We start from the raw sequence: 17,250 nt of genomic DNA, 5'->3' as shown, positions 1-17,250 counted from the left end.
ATTCAAGTGGTCAAAAATTAAGCTGGGACCTAGTAACTCTTTCCTGCGATTTTCAGGGCATTATTGAGGACAATTCTATTTCGTTTCTAAGGAAGAGACTGCATAGCAATTCATGCAAGTAGAAGGAAAGATAGGTGCAGAATAATACTTATTCAGCAAAAGAAGACCTAACAGTTGCAACAAAATTTACTCACTTTAGTTAAAATTCAAGAAATATACCCATTCTTCAATATACAAATGAAATTGATATATATGTAAAGTTTAACTGCTCTGATACTACAGTTTTACTCTAATTACCCAAAGACAAAATTTATCTGTTTAATGAAACAAAATAATGTTGAACTGAGGCGATGCAATCAATTTTTCTGGATGAGCTAAAGATGCTGGATCTCTTGGTTACCCTGCTGTGTTCAGCAACATGCAACAAATTCCTAGCTTATCTACAAGAGATGACCAAACTTTGCCCCAGGTTAACTGCTAGCTGAGTACATTTAGAGTGATCTGTGTTTGTTCCAGCATACCTTGAAAGGATTTATCATGAGGTCACAGGCAGGTGGTTCCTGGTCCTGAGATGTTTCCATTATAGTCAAACATTTCTGAGGAAGAGTTATTGTGATTCATCCAAGGATGAATTTGCTAGCAACTCAGGAAGAATTTCTACATTATAATTGTGGAATTTGTTTTTTACTTGTGAGCTTTGCCAAAGATAAGAAAACAAAATGGTATTAGTATGGCATGCCTCACTATCTGCAAGTTGCTTCTAAGGTTCAAAATTTGCTTTAAGCTTGCTTGAGGTAGCTATGTTAGACATTATTTTTGCCCGAAACGTCGATTTCACTGCTCCTTGGATGCTACCTGAACTGCTGTGCTCTTCCAGCACCACTAATCCAGAATCTGGTTTCCAGCATCTGCAGTCATTGCTTTTACCCCATTATCACATCATGGCCATTGCACATATTCAGTTGATTACAAACAATTGGCCATTCTTGCATTTACATTAACATCTGGCTGATCAACAACATGGCAGTAGTTTCCAAAAATATTCTTGCCTTGTGTCTATTTAAGTTAAATCTTTTGCGGTTTACTTTTTTTTCCCCAAAGTATTTGGTCCATGCTCAATTTTAGATTTATTAGCACAGATGCATCCTCTCCCAGGTGTACAGAGTCCTTTGCAATGGAGTCCAAATACAACTGCCAATTTTATCTTTAGAGAAGAAACGTATGATGCTATACCATATCTGAAAATAATTACATTGTCATTACAAGAACCTCAAGATCATTTGAAAAGCCCGTGTGGCATTGTCTTGGGAATCAATAGCTTGTTCTAATAAAAAAAGTCAAATGTTGGAAGAATTAATCAAAATAGAGAATGCTGGAAATTGACAGTACATTTATGACTGCAAAGAAAGAAGCCAGATTAAGGCTTCGGTTGTTCACTCATCATTAGAGGTACTGACCTGCCTGTGTAAGAATAGCATTTTTTATAAATATGTTTTTGAAGCCTGAGAATTTACTTCTGAGATCCAAGATTGCTTTATCCTATTGATGTAAAATTCAGACAGGCCGTGAGTAATTCTTGTTTCGGCAGCAAACAGAAAACATTTCTCCTCATGGGTATACTGAAATGTGAGGATTTCTCAAGCTATCATAATGCTGTCAGAATCACTCAAACAAAATGAAAACAATGTGGATGCTGGAGATCAGCAATTTCTGATTTTAATTCAGGAGGAACTCAGCAGATCTGGCATTATCTGTGGAGAGAGAAATAGAGTTAATATTTTGAGTCAAATGATTCTCCGTTCCAAAGTGGAGTCATTGGTGTCACAATATTAATTCTGTTTTTCTCTTCACAGATTCTCTCAGATCTGCTCAGCCTCTCCAGCACTTTTTACTATCATAATCATTCTGGTCTTCCGAACCTTCTGGTCTTCATGTCTCTACAAACATATCTTAACAAGAAAAGAACAAATTTGCAAGCTTTTGGTAAGTGAGAAATATGTGTGTTCTCCCTAATACAATCAAAAGATACAGCATTCAAGCTGTCCTATTTTATAGCTACATCATTTTTAGGAGGCATGCCTGGCATGCCGTCCTGCACTCTTCACTGAATCAGAGTTGATCCCCTGGCTTGATGGTATTGATAAAGTAGAGAATATGCCTAATCATGAGGTTGCAGATTGTATTAAATTAGAATTCTGCTGCTGCTGCTGATGCTCTACAGCACTTCATAAATGAGTCATTAGTTCTGTTTCAAGTCCATTCCATTTAGTGCAGTAATAGTGTCACACAACACATTTCAGTTTATTCTCAATGTGAAGGCAGAACTTAGACTCCATAAGCACTGTGTGGTGGTGACACTTACTGATACTGTCATGGACAGATACATTTGCAGCAGGCATATGAGTGAGGATGAGGTCAGGTATATTCTTCCCTTTTGTTGTTTCCCCCACCACTCTGCCGCAGACCCAGTCTAACAATGTCCAATCGTTCTCAACAAGCTCGATAGGTAGTACTGCTGCTGAGCCGTTCTTGGTGGTGGACAGTGAAATCATTAAAGTCGTTTACTTGAACTTTCAATAAGGCTTTAGATAGCACTTAAAATAAGTGATTACCATGTTAAATTAAATAGCATAGGATTGGGGTAGCATACTTACATGGTTGACTTAGCTGTGTTTTGGCAAAAGATACGGGGATGAGTGCAGTTCATGAATTGACACTAAGTTGGCATAAAGGGAATAAGGGGCCATGAGTATGGAGAACTGGATAGAGAACTGGATGGCAAACAGGAAACAAGGACTAGGAATAAACAGGTGTGTTTCCAAGTGGCAGACAGGGACCACAGCAATTAGTGCTCGGACTCCAGCTATTCACAATATATATTTAGGTAAGAGAACTAAATGTAATATCTCTAAGTTTGTAGATGGCACAAAGCTGGGTTGGAGCATGAACTATCAGGAGGATGCAAAGGTGCTTCAGTGTTGCTTCAATATGCTTTGGAAAAGTTGAGCAAGTGGGTAAATGCATGGCAGATGAAGTATTATGTGGATAAATGTGAAGTTATCCACTTTTGTAGCAAAAACAGGAGGGCAGATTATTAACTGACCAATGATAAATTGGGAAATGGGGAAGTGAAACAGGATCTGGATGTCTGTGCACACATCAGTTACTGAAAATAAACATGGAGGTGCAGTGAAGAAAGTTAATTGAATTTTGGCCTTCATAATGATCAGGCATGTCCTGCTACAATTGTACAGGCCTTGGTGAAATCACATCTGGAGTATTGTGTGCAGTTTAGGTCTCCTTAACTGAGGAAAGGTGTACTGGCTATGGAGAGAATGCAACAAAGATTTACCTGACAGGTTTCAGGGATGGCATGACTGACATCTGAAGAGGTAAAAACAAGGACTGCAGATGACTGGATCTGTTAGGACCACGTTCACTGGAGTTTAGAGGAATGGGAGGGTCTGGGGGATGTCGCATAGAAACTTATACATTTCTAAGAGGACTAGACAGGGTAAATGCAGGAAGGATTTTCCTGATGACTGGGGAGTCCAGAACCAGGAGTGACAGGTTAGGATGAGGGATAGGTCATTTAGAACTGAAGAAACATTTCTTCACCCAGAGAGTGGTTAGCCTGTGGAATTCTCTGCCGGAGAAAGCAATTGGGGCCAAAACATTGAAGGCTTTTAGGAATGAATTAGAAGTAGTTCTTAAGTCTAAGAGGATCAAAGTCTTTGAGGAGAAATGGAGTAACAGGGTACGGAGTTGGATGATCAACCATAATCATACTGAATGGCAGAGGAGATGCAAATAGTCAAATGGCTTACTCCTGCACCTTTTTTCTATGTTTCAATATTAGGCCCTCCAATCCTCAATCTTCAAACACCCCACCCACTCAATGTATACCATTCACACCAACACAAAACCCTCACGTACCACCACAGTACCCAAACCCTGGTTGTCAAGCTTTTCCCCATATCAATCTCTAAGGGTCACTCACACCCTGAACGCCAGCCCACACTTTCTATTCATTGCCATGGCCCCTTATTACCTTTATGCTGACTTAGTGTCACTTCATGAACTGCACTCATCCCCATGCCCTCTGCCAAAATACAGCAAAGTCAAGTCAACCCACACTCCTGAGCTACGGCCCTTTGCCCTTACACCCTTGAAGCAAACTTACTCATTTTCCACCATCAGCAGAGCTCAGGAACCAAGTGAGGTAAACAAAACTTCTAAATACCTGAGAGACTTCACTTTTAGTCAAGATGGCCATAGAGTAGGAGGCTCCTCATGGACCTCCTGTGCTCTGCCTGTTCATTTTCTTTCTTTCTTTGTCTCTCCCCTTAGCACTGCAAGCAAAACTGACACAGTGGCAGGTACTGGCAGCAAGTTCCCACAGCAGCGAGCGCTGGAACAGCACGTGGGCAGCGAAGCCTGGAAAAGCGCGTGGGCAGCAAGCCCTGGAACAAGCGCATGGGCAGCAAGCACCTGAGCAACGTGAAGAAGCAGCAAGTGAGCATTGCACAGACAGCGAGTTCTAGGTGGAAATCAGTGTTGGGGAGGCAGTCCTGGCACTTACCTTGGAGCAGCTGAGTGCCAATATGAAGTGGTCTGGAGCTTGGCACAGGTATGGATGGCTGTTGAACTGGGGTCCGGAACGGACAGTGAGACCACGTGCAGAGGCCCTGCACTGAGCTGCTACACTGTAATGTCTATTTGAAATTACCCACCTTATTGTAATGTCAACCCTTTAATATTGGCCTATGTTGTGATTCTGTTCGCCAAGCTGGGAATTTGTGTTGCAAACGTTTCGTCCCCCGTCTAGGTGACATCCTCAGTGCTTGGGAACCTCCTGTGAAGTGCTTCTGTGATCTTTCCCCCGGCATTTGTAGTGGTTTGAATCTGCCGCATTCAAAATCCCATATCAGAGTCACTTAATTCTTTAATAACCTCTCGGAGATATCAATCAAACGTGTTAATTTACAGACCCACAACGTGATAACGACAGATCAAGCACACCACTTAGCGTGATGTCAACAAGTCTCTATTTAAACTGCAAGCATACATCTGTTCAACTCAGACACAAGCTGGCCATTCTTTCTCTAAATTTAAAGGGCTGACCATTTAAATAACTTTGACACCACAACAGTTCCAAAAACTTTATCTGTCCTTTATGACATTCACATTCACTCAAAAAGATCGCAACTATCACAATATGGGATAAGGTTCTCACTCCTGAAAAGATGGGGTCTGTTTGAACTCAGCAATGATGCTGCACCTGTTGCTCTCCCGATGAAAATAGTTTCTTATGGTCCAGGGGCCCAGCACCATTTCAAATAAGCAATGAATTTTCCATGGCTCCCCGAAAATCAAGGCCAAAGTTTAATATAGGGACCACATACCTAAGAATGTTTCCAAATGAAGGACATTAGCTTCTCAGCTGGAACTTCATTTCAAGAGATAATATGAGAGTTCAGGATACAGCTAAACTAGAACCTGTTAGTTGTGTAGTAGTTCTTCAATTAAGCCTGAATATAAAGAAACTACTTATCAGATTCAGGAGCTGAATATCAGCTTTATAAACCAAAGTTGTCCTCTCATCCTAGGCATCATACAGCTTTATACAATCTAAAATAAGAGACAGATAGAGTTTAACACGGAAAAAAGTATGAAGGGATTCATTTTGGAAAGTCAAATTTTAATTCAGGGTTAAAGGCAGGATTCTTGGCAGTGTGAAGGAAAAGTGGGATCTTAGGGTTCACATCCATAGATCTCTCAATCCAAGTTGATAGAGTTAAGAAGGCAATGGTGTATTGGCTTTCATTAGCAGGGGTATTGAATTTAAGAGCTGCAAAGTTATGCTGCAGCTCTAAAGAGCCCTGATTAGACCTCACTTGGAATATAGTGTTCAGTTCTGGACGCCTCTTATAGGAAGGATGTGGAAGCTTTAGTGAGGGTGGAGAGGAGATTTATCAGGATGCTGCCTGGATTGGACAGCATGCCTTATGAAGAAAGGTTGAGGGAGCTATGGCTTTTCTCATTGGAGTGAAGAAGGGTGAGAGGTGACTTGACAGGGGTGTAAAAAGATGATGAGAGGCATGGATAGAGTCAAGACTTTTCCCCAGGGCAGAAATGATTATTACGAGGGGCATAATTTTAAGATGATTGAACGAAGGTTTAGGGGAGATGTCAGGGGTCAGTTCTTTACACAAAGAGTGGTGGGTGCATGAAATGCACTGCCAGTGGTAGTAGAGTCAGATACATTAAGAACATTTAAGTGACTCTTGGATAGGCACATGGATGATAGTAAAATGAAGGGTATGGAGGTTAGTTTGAAGTTACAGTCGGATAAAAGGTCGGCACAACATCGATGGCCAAAGAGCCTGTTCTGTGCTGTTCTGTTCTATGTTCTAAAATCTTTACCTTTGATGCAAAGAGCTTTCTAGTTTTGCAATGTAGTTCTTCATTTCCATAATTTCACTGTAAAATAAACAAATCAATATGCATTATTAAATGTGGAGTTATGATTACATTACTGTTAAAAAATAGATATGGAGTTGTCAGTCTTGCTCTGATTACGTATTGCAGTGTTTTATCATCTTTTCTAACAATATGCAATGTTCTTGTCAAATGAGGTTTAAGACACATTAAACTTTGAGGTCGTAATTCTACAGGCATTCTGGAAATTTTCCACTCTAATTTCATCAATGAAAAATGTGGTGTCTTAAGTGTTACATGTACAGAATAATGGAGACCCTGAGTGTAAGAATAAATGGAGCTTAGTAATCAATGTCCTGTTGCTCAATCAACTGAAATCAGTAATTATATTTCTATTATCAATTTTTCTGATTACTTTGTATTGTCTACTTCTTTCTGGGATTCTTCAATGCTTTACAATAGTCTATAATCAGTGGAAGCTAATTTAACTGTTAGGTTGCTACAGTCCCAAGGGTTGCTTTCTCATAGAGAGACAACTGGTGATGAGTTTATCCTGAAGGTCATGAAGCCTCTAGTGAGGGGTGGCATTGGGAAGGTAGGGCCTTCAAGTTGACCTCGGCCAGTGTGGGAAATTGAATCCAGTGTTGCCACCATTCTGTATCATAAAACAGCCATTCAGCCAACTGAGTTATCACAGCCCTGATTTAATAGCAATGATTTAACACTAATTTTCAATTAGATATTGTGAAGGAATTTGTGGATTCCATTTCTGCATTTTTGAGACAGAACCAAACTGAAATTGAATTTAATTGAATTAGCTTTATTGTCACCCGCACTCGAATGAGTGCAGTGAAAATTTGCAATGTCGTCACTTATAGCGCAATGTTAGATATAACATAACTAGATATAGATACAAGTATTTGTTACAAAATTGAAAGAGTAATAAATAAAATCCAGCATTAGAACAAAAAGGGGGAATAAAAGTACCCAATTTACAGTCCTTTCACCCCAATCCATGCCAGCAGCTAGCCTCCAGACTGCACTAAGCCAAGTCTCTAGACTATGCCACCTCCAGTTCACAAGGGCCTTGCCTCACCCAACAGCCTCCAGTCCAGGACTTGCCTCTGGTATTTGCTTCTCCGCAACAGCCTCTAGTACAGGTCTCACCTCACCACGACTGCCGCCAGTCTGGGATTGACTTCTGGTACTCGCCTCCCCATGGCCGGCCTCTGGTGTGGAACTCATCTCCCTGTGCCGGCCTCTGGTCTGGGACTCATCTCTCAGTGCCTGCCTCTGGTCTGGGACTCATCTCCCTGTACCGCCTCTGGTCTGGGACTCATCTCTCAGTGCCGGCCTCTGGTCTGGTACTCACCTTCCCATGGCCAGCCTCTGGCGTGGAACTCATCTCCCTGTGCCAGCCTCTGGTCTGGGACTCATCTCCCTGTGCCGGCCTCTGATCTGGGACTCATCTCCCTGTGCCGGCCTCCGGACAGGGACTCATCTCCCAGTGCCTGCCTCCGGACAGGGACTCATCTCCCTGTGCCGGCCTCTGGTCTGGGACTCATCTCCCAGTGCCGGCCTCTGGTCTGGTACTCACCTTCCCAGTGCCGGCCTCTGGTCTGGTACTCACCTTCCCATGGCCAGCCTCTGGCGTGGAACTCATCTCCCTGTGCCAGCCTCTGGTCTGGGACTCATCTCCCTGTGCCGGCCTCTGATCTGGGACTCATCTCCCTGTGCCGGCCTCCGGACAGGGACTCATCTCCCAGTGGCGGCCTCTGGTCTGGTACTCACCTTCCCATGGCCAGCCTCTGGCGTGGAACTCATCTCCGTGTGCCAGCCTCTGGTCTGGGACTCATCTCCCTGTGCCGGCCTCTGGTCTGGGACTCATCTCCCTGTGCCGGCCTCCGGACAGGGACTCATCTCCCAGTGCCTGCCTCTGGTCTGGGACTCATCTCCCTGTGCCGGCCTCTGGTCTGGGACTCATCTCCCAGTGCCGGCCTCTGGTCTGGTACTCACCTTCCCATGGCCGGCCTCTGGCGTGGAACTCATCTCCCTGTGCCAGCCTCTGGTCTGGTACTCACCTTCCCATGGCCGGCCTCTGGCGTGGAACTCATCTCCCTGTGCCAGCCTCTGGTCTGGGACTCATCTCCCTGTGCCTGGCTCTGGTGTTGCTGCGTAATGAGGTAGCTGTCCGGCTCCACGCTGGAGCCATTTCCCCGCTCTGGTGTCTTCGGGTCGGGCCCAGGGTCCGCATGGTCCAGTTCTCCATCTGGCAGCGGGGCTGTCACAGGACCGCTGCTCCCAGTTACCTGGAGCTGTGGGCCGGTGGGTACCTCTTGGTTCTCACCGGGTAGGGGGAGGGCTTTACCCGTCCCCTCAGAGGGATCGTCTTTTCCTACTTGGGCAGTGCTGCCCTCCTTTTTCTCCACGGCGCTCTGTCTCTTCCTCTGGTGACGACCCTCCTTGAGCCCATCCTCACCGTCGGAAGAGCTGCATGTGTCCTCGTCGCGTAGGTGTCGCTTCCCCCCTCGCTGGGTGGCTTTGGGAGGTTTCCTCTTCCTGCTTTTCACAGTAATCCAATCCTCTGCTTCCTCTGGTCCCTTCTCTTCCATTTCCTCTGTCTGTCTTGCAGGAGCTTGGATCGGCTGCTGTACCTCCCCGCTGTCTGCCGTCTGCTCCGCTACAGCCCGCCCTTCCTTCTGGTTGCCTCCAGACACCATTCCCGTGCTGTTTTGTGGTACCTTGCTGGTCTTGGGCGGTCCACCGCTCGTGTTGCCACCTCCGGCCATCTGTGCGTAGGTGGCGGCCCCTCGTCTTGGGCAGGCCTTGTACATGTGGCCCGCCTCTCCGCACAGATTACAGTTCTTGGCCTCCTTACATTCCTTGGTCGGGTGGCCTTCATGCTTGCAATTTCGGCAGACGGTCACCTTGCAATCCGCCGCCATGTGGCCTGACCTCCCGCAGGTTCGGCACACTTTTGGCTGCCCTGCGTATGTCAGGTAACCTCTGCTTCCTCCGATGGCAAAGCTGGAGGGTGGGTGGAGGATGTTCCCACTGGCATTGACCCTCAGGGTTACCCTGATCTGTCGTTTGCTGGTCCAGATCCTGAAAGGATCGACCACATCGGTACTCTCTCCCTCGACCTGGACGTATCTCCTCAAGAAGGTCAGGACATCTGCTGCTGCGACGCGAGGGTTGTACATGTGGATTGTTACAACCCGACTCCTCTGCGCAGGAAGCACACACAACGGGACCGCCGACAAGATGGAGAACAGAGGTTCCCCTTCCTTCTCCTTGAAGACCTTCAGGAGCTGCTCGCAATTCTTCACGCTCCTGAAGGTCACATCGAAATAGCCCGCCGCAGGGAAATCCTGCAGGCAGTACACGTCCTTTTTTTTATATTTCAAAAATATACTTTATTCATAAAATAATTTGATGGTGTGTACAGTTGGTCATGCCATACATATGTAAACATGTACATATAGAGATCAGAATTTATCATATTTGTACAGGTCTGTACATTTTTTGATCATATGCCCATATAATTAGCTGAGGCTCCAGCAGAGCCCAAATGACTGCATGGGCCCCCTGTTCTTCGTTAGGCAGGCAGACTTTACACAGTGCTCTTTCCCCACCACGCCTTGGCGGCAGCTGCCCCAAGCTTCAGCGCGTCCCTCAACACGTAGTCCTGGACCATGGAATGTGCCAGTGTGCAACACTCAGTCGGGGTCAACTCCTTCAGCTGGAAGATCAGCAGGTTTCGGACCACTCATAGAGCGTCCTTCACCGAGTTGATGATCCTCCAGGCACAGTTGATGTTCGTCTTGGTGTGCGTCCCGGGGAACAGACCGTACAGCACGGAGTCCCGCGTCACGGCGCTGCTCGGGACGAACCTCGACAAACACCACTGCATTCCTCTCCAGACTTCCTCTGCATAGGCACATTCCAGAAGGAGGTGTGTGACAGTCTCGCCCACCCCCCCCCACCCCGCAGCCGCTTCGAGGGCAGCGTGCGGTGCGGCTGAGAGTCCGGGCGTGCATAAAGGATCTCACAGGCAGAGCTCTTCTCACCACCAGCCAAGCCATGTCTTGGTGCTTGTTGGAAAGTTCTGGCGATGAGGCATTCTGCCAAATGGCTTTGACAGTCTGCTCAGGAAACTGCTCGATAGGATCCGCCCTCTCCTTTTCCCAAAAGGTCTCAAGGACACTACGTGCTGACCACTTCCTAATGCACTTGTGGTCAAAGGTGTTTTTGTTCATAAATTTCTCCACGAAGGACAGGTCATACGGAACGGTCCAACTACTCGGAGCGTTCCGCGGCAGCGAGGCCAGCGAGGCCCATCCTTCGCAACACCGGGGACAGGTAGAACCTCAGTACGTAGTGACACTTGGTGTTTGCGTACCGGGGATCCACGCACAGCTTGATGCAGCCACACACAAAGGTGGCCATCAGGGTGAGGGTGGCATTGGGTGTATTTTTTCCCCCGTTGCCCAGATCTTTATACAGTGAGTCCCTTCGGACCCGGTCCATCTTTGACCTCCATATAAACTGGAAGATGGCCCGGGTGACTGCAGCGGCACAGGTTCTGGGAATAGGCCAGACCTGTGCCACGTATAATAGCAATGACAGTGCCTCACACCTGATGACCAGGTTTTTTCCCGCGATGGAGAGCGACCGTAGCTTCCATCTGCCCAGTTTCTGCCTCACTTTGCTGATACGCTCCTCCCAAGACTTGGCGCACGCCCCAGCCCCTCCGAATCAAATACCCAGCACCTTCAGGTGGTCGGTCCTGACGGTGAAGGGGATCGAGGATTGGTCGGCCCAGTTCCCGAAGAGCATGGCCTCGCTCTTGACTCGGTTTACCTTGGCCCCCGAGGCCCGTTCGAATTGGTCACAAATGCACGTGAGTCTGCGCACAGACAGCGGATCCGAGCAGAAAATGGCGACGTCATCCATGTACAGGGAGGCCTTAACCTGCAGGCCCCCGCTGCCAGGAATAGTCACCCCTCTCAGGCTCGCATCCTTCCTGATGGACTCGGCAAATGGCTCTATGCAGCACACAAACAAGGCAGGAGAGAGGGGGCAGCCCTGCCTGACTCCAGATCTGACTGGGAAGCTATCTGATTCTCACCCGTTGATTGAGACTGCACTGACAATGTTGGTGTAGAGCAGTCTGATCCAATTGCAGATTCCCTCCCCAAAGCCCATTTTGGAGAGAACATCTCTCATATACGTGTGTGATATCCTGTCAAAGGCTTTCTCCTGGTCCAGGCTGATCAGGCAGGTGTCCAACCCTCTGTCCTGCACGTAGGCGATCGTATCCCTGAGGAGTGCGAGACTCTCAGCGATCTTCCTGCCCAGCACAGCACAGGTTTGGTCAGGGTGAATCACTGACCCCAGAGCAGACCTGACCCGGTTGGCGATTACCTTTGACAGAATTTTGTAATCTGCATTCAACAGTGAGATTGGTCTCCAATTTTTGAGTTCCTCCCTCTCCCCCTTCCACTTGTAGACGAGGGTGATGATGCCTTTCCTCATGGATTCACTCATGGTACCTGCCCGAAGCATACTGATATACACCTCCAGTAGGTCCTGGCCAATCAAGTCCCACAGAGCGGAATAGAGCTCGACCGGTAAGCCGTCGCTTCCGGGAGTTTTATTCTTTTCGAAGGACTCGAGGGCCTTGGTCAACTCGTCCAGAGATAGCGGCTGGTCCAGCCTCTCCCGTGTTCTGTCGTCTAAGACCTCCGTGATAGAGGACAGGAACGACTGGGTGGCCGCGCTGTCGGTCGGCTTCGTGTCATACAGATTGGCGTAGAAGGATTTACTGATCCTCATCACGTCAGCCTGAGATGACGTTAGCGAGCCATCTTCTTCCTTCAGGCTGCTGAGCACAGAGCTCTCTTTGTGCACCTTCTGGAAGAAGAAACGTGAGCACGTCTCGTCCTGCTCCACCGAGCGGACCCTGGACCGGAAGATTATCTTGGAGGCCTCCGAAGCAAAGAGCGAGGCTTGCTGGCCTTTCACCTCCTTGAGGTCCTCCGTGACATCCACCCCCATCGTCTGCAGCAGGAGCAGGTTCTGCATACTTTCCTGGAGCTGGGACAGTTTTCCCCGCCTCTCTCTCGCCTCCTGAACACCTTTGAGGATGAAGAACCTCTTGATGTTCCCTTTTACTGTTTCCCACCAGTCCGCTGGGGACTCAAAGAAGGGCTTCACGGTTCTCCAACCTGCATAGTCCCTCTTGAGCTCCTCAATGTTTCCCGGGGTCAACAGCTTGGTGTTCAGCTTCCACATTCCCTTACCAGCCCGCTGCTCGTCCTGTAGGTGACAGTCGGCCAGCAGGAGGCAGTGGTCGGAGAAGAACACTGGCTTGACATCGGTGGACCTGACCGAGAGCGTTCGGGACACAAACAGGTAATCTATCCTTGAGCGGATAGACCTGTCTGCCCGTGACCAGGTGTATCTACGCTGCGCTCCGTCTGCAGGGGCGCTGAAGACGTCGTGCAGCTTGGCATCTTTTACCGTGTCCATCAGGGCTCTGGACGTGGTGTCGAGTTTACTGTCCCCCCCGCCGGATTGTCCATCTGCATCAATGATACAGTTGAAGTCTCCGGCCAGAATGACCGGCCTGGACGTAGCCAGCAACAGTGGAAGCTGCTGCAGGACGGCCAACCGTTCACTCTTACCCACTGGGGCGTACACATTAATCAGTCTCAGGGGAGCATTCCTGTACATGATGTCGGCGACGAGGAGGCGCCCGCCCACCACCTCCTTAACCTCGGAGGTGGTGAAGTTGCCTCCTCCCAACAGGATACCCAGGCCGGAGGCGCGGCTATCGTTGCCCCCCGACCAAACTGACGGCCCATGGGCCCATAAGCTCGACCATCTCCTGTAGCTGCTGAGGTGCGGTATCCCACACTCCTGCAGGAACAGGACGTCGGCTTTAACATTGGCCAGGAAGGCCATTGTAGAAACACATCGCGTAGCCGATTTGATGCTACGCACATTGATGCTGGCAACTCTTATCCCCATTTTAACAGTTTACAAGGTTAACAGTGTCCATTTGCTGCTGGACTTGCCCCTCTGGGGTAGCTGTGTGCATTCCCGTGGTGACGGCAAACTGCTGGACAATCCCAGGGCTGAGGTAGCTGTCCGGCTCCACGCTGGAGCCATTTCCCCGCTCTGGTGTCTTCGGGTCGGGCCCAGGGTCCGCATGGTCCAGTTCTCCATCTGACAGCGGGGCTGTCACAGGACCGCTGCTCCCAGTTACCTGGAGCTGTGGGCCGGTGGGTACCTCTTGGTTCTCACCGGGTGGGGGGAGGGCTTTACCCGTTCCCTCAGAGGGATCGTCTTTTCCTGCTTGGGCAGTGCTGCCCTCCTTTTTCTCCACGGCGCTCTGTCTCTTCCTCTGGTGACGACCCTCCTTGAGCCCATCCTCACCGTCGGAAGAGCTGCATGTGTCCTCGTCGCGTAGGTGTTGCTTCCCCCCTCGCTGGGTGGCTTTGGGAGGTTTCCTCTTCCTGCTTTTCACAATAATCCAATCCTCTGCTTCCTTTGGTCCCTTCTCTTCCATTTCCTCCATCTGTCTTGCAGGAGCTTGGATCGGCTGCTGTACCTGGATCAGTGGTGCTGGAAGAGCACAGCAATTCAGGCAGCATCCGAGGACAGGCAAAATCGACGTTTCGGGCAAAAGCCCTTCATCAGGAATAAAGGCAGAGAGCCTGAAGCGTGGAGAGATAAGCTAGAGGAGGGTGGGGGTGGGGAGAGAGTGGCATAGAGTACAATAGGTCAGTGGGGAAGGAGATGAAGGTGATAGGTCAGGGAGGAGAGGGTGGAGTGGATAGGTGGAAAAGGAGCTGGGCAGGTCGGACAAGTCCGGACAGGTCAGGGGATCGAGTTGCTGGAGGTTAGAAGCTAGGATGAGGTGGGTGAAGGGGAAATGAGGAAACTGTTGAAATCCACATTGATGCCCTGGGGTTGAAGTGTTCCGAGGCGGAAGATGAGGCGTTCTTCCTCCAGGCGTCTGATGGTGAGGGAGCGGCGGTGGAGGAGGCCCAGCACCTCCATATCCTCGGCAGAGTGAGAGGGCGAATTGAAATGTTGAGCCACTGGGCGATTTGGTTGATTGGTGCGGGTGTCTCGGAGATGTTCCCTAAAGCGCTCTGCTAGGAGGCGCCCAGTCTCCCCAATGTAGAGGAGACCGCATCGGGAGCAACGGATACAATAGATGATATTAGTGGATGTGCAGGTAAAACTTTGATGGATGTGGAAAGCTCCTTTGGGGCCTTGGATAGAGGTGAGGGAGGAGGTGTGGGCGCAGGTTTTACAGTTCCTGCGGTGGCAGGGGAAGGTGCCAGGATGGGAGAGTGGGTTGTAAGGGGGCGTGGACCTGACCAGGTAGTCACGGAGGGAACGGTCTTTGCGGAAGGCGGAGAGGGGTGGGGAGGGAAATATATCCCTGGTGGTGGGGTCTGTTTGGAGGTGGCGGAAATGTCGCCGGATGATTTGGTTTATGCGAAGGTTGGTAGGGTGGAAGGTGAGCATCAGGGGCGTTCTGTCCTTGTTGCGGTTGGAGGGGTTGGGTCTGAGGGCGGAGGTGCGGGATGTGGATGAAATGCGTTGGAGGGCATCTTTAACCACGTGGGAAGGGAAATTGCGGTCTCTAAAGAAGGAGGCCATCTGGTGTGTTCTATGGTGGAACCGCTCCTCCTGGGAGCAGATACGGCGGAGGGGACCTCCCCGCTGTCTGCCGTCTGCTCCGCTACAGCCCGCCCTTCCTTCTGGTTGCCTCCAGACACCATTCCCGTGCTGTTTTGTGGTATCTTGCTGGTCTTGGGCGGTCCACCGCTCGTGTTGCCACCTCCGGCCATCTGTGCGTAGGTGGCGGCCCCTCGTCTTGGGCAGGCCTTGTACATGTGGCCGGCCTCTCCGCACAGATTACAGTTCTTGGCCTCCTTACATTCCTTGGTCGGGTGGCCTTCATGCTTGCAATTTCGGCAGACGGTTACCTTGCAATCCGCCGCCATGTGGCCTGACCTCCCGCAGGTTCGGCACACTTTTGGCTGCCCTGCGTATGTCAGGTAACCTCTGCTTCCTCCGATGGCAAAGCTGGAGGGTGGATGGAAGATGTTCCCACTGGCATAGACCCTCAGGGTTACCCTGACCTGTCGTTTGCTGGTCCAGATCCCGAAAGGATCAACCACATCGGTACTCTCTCCCTCGACCTGGACGTATCTCCTCAAGAAGGTCAGGACATCTGCTGCTGGGACGTGAGGGTTGTACATGTGGATTGTTACAACCCGACTCCTCTGCGCAGGAAGCACACACAACGGGACCGCCGACAAGATGGAGAACAGAGGTTCCCCTTCCTTCTCCTTGAAGACCTTCAGGAGCTGCTCACAATTCTTCACGCTCCTGAAGGTCACATCGAAATAGCCCGCCGCAGAGAAATCCTGCAGGCAGTACACGTCCGCTGCTTCAAACCCGCAGCATTCCAGCAAAATCTTCTTCACAAATACCGTCCGATCGACCGGTGTGCTCTCCTCCACCTTCTTCACAGTCACCCTGACTGTGTTGCAAATGCCCTGGCTAGGGCTGCGAGCGGCTGCTGAGGCCATAGCTCAGAGGTTGGCTGGTACCTGAATTGCCCTTAGGCCGAAGCCAGCATAAAGATCCACCAAGAGCAGGTCAGCACAACCAAACGATCCTCCAACGTCCAATCACGATCCAGCGATGGTCTCCAGCAGCTCCGACGACTCGCAACACGATCCTCGTGGTTTCTCCCCCGCCAGCGCACGTCCGCTGCGTCGAACCGACAGCACTCGAGCAGAATCTCTTCCTCTGGTCCTCAGGAACTACACATATTCCAATTCAAAAGGCCGAGAGGCTGGCACAGGGAGATGAGTCCCAGACCAGAGGCAGGCGCAGGGAGATGAGTCCCTGACCAGAGGCCAGCACAGGGAGATGAGTCCCAGACCAGAGGCAGGCACTGGGAGATGAGTCCCTGACCAGAGGCCAGCACAGGGAGATGAGTCCCTGACTAGAGGCAGGCACAGGGAGATGAGTCCCTGACCAGAGGCCGGCACAGGGAAATGAGTCCCAGACCAGAGGCCGGCACAGGGAGATGAGTCCCTGACCAAAGGCCGGCACTGGGAGATGAGTCCCAGACCAGAGGCAGGCACTGGGAGATGAGTCCCAGACCAGAGGCTGGAACAGGGAGATGAGTCCCAGACCAGAGGCAGGCACAGGGAGATGAGTTCCTGCTGGCTACGTCCAGGCCGGTCATTCTGGCCGGAGACTTCAATTGTATCATTGATGCAGATGGACAATCCGGTGGGGGGGACAGTAAACTCGACACCACGTCCAGAGCCCTGATGGACACGGTAAAAGATGCCAAGCTGCACGACGTCTTCAGCACCCCTGCAGACGGAGCGCAGCGTAGATACACCTGGTCACGGGCAGACGGGTCTATCCGCTCAAGGATAGATTACCTGTTTGTGTCCCGAACGCTCTCGGTCAGATCCACCGACGTCAAGCCAGTGTTCTTCTCCGACCACTGCCTCCTGCTGGCCGACTGTCACCTACAGGACGAGCAGCGGGCTGGTAAGGGAACGTGGAAGCTGAACACCAAGCTGTTGACCCCGGGAAACATTGAGGAGCTCAAGAGGGACTACGCAGGTTGGAGAACCGTGAACCCCTTCTTTGAGTCCCCAGCAGACTGGTGGGAAACAGTAAAAGGGAACATCAAGAGGTTCTTCATCCTCAAAGGTGTTCAGGAGGCGAGAGAGAGGCGGGGAAAACTGTCCC

The 17,250-nt window shown here is 49.9% G+C and overlaps 1 protein-coding gene across 1 annotated transcript in view; it reads right to left on the bottom strand.

The window, feature by feature from the left end:
• The window catches only part of LOC122563207 (putative E3 SUMO-protein ligase RNF212), a 113,588-nt gene that overhangs the window by 40,308 nt on the left and 56,030 nt on the right, over positions 1-17,250 (bottom strand). Inside the window, exon 7 of the mRNA XM_043717158.2 lies at positions 6,427-6,483. Coding sequence (XP_043573093.2) covers positions 6,427-6,483 — 57 coding nt within the window. The remainder of the gene's footprint in view (positions 1-6,426; positions 6,484-17,250) is intronic.

The sequence above is a fragment of the Chiloscyllium plagiosum genome, unplaced genomic scaffold (assembly GCF_037043375.1).
Source record: "Chiloscyllium plagiosum isolate Xiang-an unplaced genomic scaffold, Cpla_swu_hap1 HiC_scaffold_1, whole genome shotgun sequence".
In the NCBI taxonomy this organism is placed as follows: Eukaryota; Metazoa; Chordata; class Chondrichthyes; order Orectolobiformes; family Hemiscylliidae; genus Chiloscyllium; species Chiloscyllium plagiosum.
Note: the sequence above shows the minus strand (reverse complement) of the source record. Positions and strands in the feature narration are given on the sequence as shown.